This window comes from Dufourea novaeangliae, unplaced genomic scaffold (genome assembly GCF_001272555.1).
Source record: "Dufourea novaeangliae isolate 0120121106 unplaced genomic scaffold, ASM127255v1 scaffold495, whole genome shotgun sequence".
Lineage (NCBI taxonomy): Eukaryota > Metazoa > Arthropoda > Insecta > Hymenoptera > Halictidae > Dufourea > Dufourea novaeangliae.
In genome coordinates, this window is record NW_015374380.1 from 14,628 (window position 1) to 18,493 (window position 3,866).

At 32.7% G+C, this 3,866-nt stretch overlaps 1 protein-coding gene across 1 annotated transcript; it reads right to left on the reverse strand.

Moving 5' to 3' along the window:
* Window positions 1–1,581: 1,581 nt before the first annotated feature.
* LOC107193006 (replication protein A 32 kDa subunit) lies at window positions 1,582–2,723 on the reverse strand. The gene is made up of 2 exons (XM_015582375.1): window positions 2,300–2,723; window positions 1,582–2,075 (listed from the first exon to the last, which is right to left on the reverse strand). The coding sequence occupies exons 1-2, from the start codon at window positions 2,559–2,561 to the stop codon at window positions 1,582–1,584; spliced, it is 756 nt and encodes a 251-aa protein (XP_015437861.1). The 5' UTR covers window positions 2,562–2,723.
* Between the last annotated feature and the right edge of the window lie 1,143 nt (window positions 2,724–3,866).

The following is a 3,866-nucleotide window of genomic DNA, read 5'->3' on the forward strand; positions in this document are numbered from 1 at the left end:
GTTGTTATAAAGTCATTATTGTACGTTAAACATTAATATGAATAGTAGTTATAAATTAATTATTTTGAGTGTTTTGTGTAACGTGTACAGTGGTAAACGCAACGGAGGAACCGCGCGCGGGTCTAATTAATCGCGCAATGTGTGAACACTTTTCGCGGTTGGCACAATCGCACAGTGTGTGTGGACATTTTTCGCGGACTTCTGTGGCCTACATGCATCTGCGGAATAATTTCATGAATACTCGTGGACAGGACAATTACTGTACGTGACAACCAGAGGGGGTATTAAGCCTGTCTATTCGGTAATATTCATAAGATATTTACATTTCTTGAGAATTTTATCTAGTAATCAGAGTTAATGCGATACAAGTGAATTCGACTCAAATACCGCGGTCCCAAGTTATCAACATCTTCTACCGGGTAAGTAGACAGCTGTTCTACCTACTTTTCCTACACGTCGTTGAGTCTTTAGTGACTGTACGCCCCTTACGAACCCTGCCCCGCTGACACTCTATGCGTGCAGATTGCCATCATTTGAATTAATTTTTAAACTCTTATAACTAACAAACGAAGCATTTGTCACAATTTCGTTATTCTTCATTTTTGTCTTATTCTGCCCCAAAGCATCACCCCTTAAATTTTTTCTCACTAGTAGTCGAACACCCTGTATATGTATGTCCATGTCTACCAACTCCCATAACATGAACGGTCTATTCTTAATATTCTTATACGTACCTCGGTCCTACTAAAAATAAATATTTTTGGTTCAAACATTTTTTTCATATTTTGCACAGTTGAGATATATGACGAAAAATGACTTTTGTAACAAGATATTTGAGACGGATATAAAACACATACAAACTAGTACATGAATTAGGAAATTATTTTTCACGTTTCAAAATGTTGTTCATTTACTTGTAAACACATATTGATTCTTCTTTTAAAAATTACCATTTATATTTTCATAGAATTCATAAAGCAAGCAATTCTTCTTACAAGACATTTTTCATCTTATCTTCTCAAGTACGCAATATATTTATTTTTAGTAAAATTATCCAACTGTACAATAATTTATCCTATTAACAAAATTTGGGATTAGCCACTCTTTCGGCATGGGAGGAGATAGTAAAACTGTACCTTATAAATCCTGTTAAATGCCATATTACACAAATGAATTTGAAAAAAAATGTTACCTACAATAGTTTACAAAAAAAAACAACTTGTAACACTTCTAGCAGTACATTCTATGTATCAAAAATATATTTAATATTCCAATATGTGTACAATATAGATTTAAAATAACATAATACAAAAACAATTTTACAACATAATTATTGTTTAGTAAACCACTCAATGTTGGAACATAACTATATGTATAATGAGTTTATTTGATATGATATATATATTTGCAAGCTGAAATAATTTTTACAGCTATTATAATATATAAAAGTAAACTGTTTGTAACTTCAGACAAAATTATAAATTGGTTCTCTTACTTGCACAATACAATTACGTAATAACACAAATATTCAAATTAGATGTACTGAATTAGGACATCTTAAGTAGAAAAAAATACATAAGTTTAAGTTGTTTTAAAGTGATCATCTGTGCTTGTTGTATATATGTGACCTTCAGAAACTAGAAAATCTAATATATTATCTACTTCTGACAAAATTCTTGGTGGTACTTGCCCTTTTATTTCAGCTCTTTCAATACCAGATTCTGTATCTATTTTTGCATTTATAATTTTATAAACTAAAGATTGGTCTCCTGTCATTCCGTAATGAGGAACATCTTCATTTGCCCCTTTATCAACTGTACTACCATTTTGATGATTTATTAATTCTTTATTCTTTTTTGCCATTGCTTCAGCTTTCAATGTAGCAAAAGTAACCTCAAGTATATGATTTGTTAACTCGTTTAAATCTTGTAATGGCCACATGCGTAAAATAAGGATATGACGTTCATCATTTTGTTCTCTAAGTAATCCTACAATGCGAACATATGTGTTCATCAGAATAGTCACGTCTGATGCTTTTTTATCTGCTTCTAACCATTTCAGCGCAGTTATTGTACCTAAATACATGAACAGAAGAACATATTAGATAAACAAAAAAGTAAACTACATGTATGAAAACATAACTAGACTAAATAAAATTTAATGAGGCTTTTATTTTACTTGAACTTAATAAAACTTCTAAACATTTGTATAAACATTTACTATAGTTTAAAATAATCGTGTACGCTACAAACGCATAAAATTTTCAATCTAATAAAAAAAGTTTTAAATCAAATCAAACCTGTTTGGTCTTCAACATCGTAGGATATTTTCGTCGCCGTTTCTTGAACGTTTCGTACTATTCCAAGAAATGTAAACATACGCGCAGAAATATCCCAGAATTTTGTCTCGTCGGTAGAAGAAGCAGAAAGTAAATGTCCTATCATGACAGGAACAATAGTTTGTACTCTTCGTATTTTTACATTGTCTTGTTCACCTTTGCGACTATTATCCAGAAAGCCGCCTCCAAAGTCTGCACTAGTATCTGAATTTGACGACCACATGCCAAGACCTATGTAGTGAAATCAAATCGACGAGTCCTTTGGTCTTCGATTATGGTCAGTTATGGTGAATGGTGGGTTATGGGCGGTTGTGGGCTATATGGGCAGTTATGGGAAACAATGGGAAACAATAGTTGCGTTCAGCGTGGTTCAGCCACTGATAGGGAGGAATCAATACCGCCAAGGTATCAAGACTTTTAAGCCCGCAACACACGGTGCTTGTTTTCTTGCTGGATCACTTGCTTGGAGCTGTGCATGCTGCCCTGCAGGGAGCGGTGCTGGCAAATAACCTTATGGGGACTTGTTTGTAGTTTTGCGCGCCAATTTTGAAGGTTGAAGTTTGTTACTAGTTTATTGATTATTGTTAGATGTTCAGTTTTTATGTTTAATTTATCGTTGCTAAGTTTTGTAAATAATATTATTAATAAATTGATTATCATTGAATATAGACGTGATTTATACTTACTTTGGTATTACTGTATTAGATTGGCACTGCCACGCCATTCCCCTAGGCACGCGCCTAGGGAATTCGCTCCGACGAGGTTGGCAGGGCCAATTCTGATTGGTGGAGAAACCTAACAGTTCTTTACACGCGACACATAATCTGTATATTTTATATTAACAACATCAAAACAAAAATGCGAGTTATATCGTATAAAATGAAGAAATAATTAAAAACAATGAAGAATAATGAATAAATTAATGATTACAAATTATAATCTACATGTTACCTAGCAAATCATTTTTTTAGAATTTCTTGTTTTTTCTACTGATTTTTAGAAACACGAATAGTAATGTAATTATCGTAAAATCATATTGAATACGTTTTTCTGTTTAAAGATCAAGGACTTACGAGCGTAGTGAGCAAATTCATTCAAGATAAAAAAACCGCAATCACAGTCGTGAATAGTGTGTTGCGGCCTTTTCCAGGGATTTCTTTTAAAAGAGATAAATCAGGCGTGAATCCCCAGGCCCGTGGAGCCCTGAAGAACTCTGCTCGTTAGGAAATTTTAGACTTCTTTTAAAGGAGACAACTTTAATTTGAAGAACACGTCTTTATTTATCGAGGATCAATACTGGAATGGACTCCTTTACAAAACGATCGTTTTTGTTACATCTTGTTAATTACAATATGTCCTTAGATACCAGGAGCCAATAAAATAATTATTAAATTATGAAATAATTCCTGATTTGTTAATACATTTCTTTCAGCTATTCATTTTATAATTTTCAAGTGTTTAACATATTTGCCATGATTTAATATATTTTAGAGAAGGAGTAAAAGCGAAATTCGACTGTTAAAATATA

Coding starts and splice junctions, on each gene's coding strand:
- LOC107193006 (XM_015582375.1), bottom strand. CDS start 2,561: ATGTGGTCGTCAAATTCAGATACTAGTGCAGACTTTGGAGGCGGCTTT. Junction 2,076..2,299: donor CGATGTTGAAGACCAAACAG/GTTTGATTTGAT, acceptor TCATGTATTTAG/GTACAATAACTGCGCTGAAA.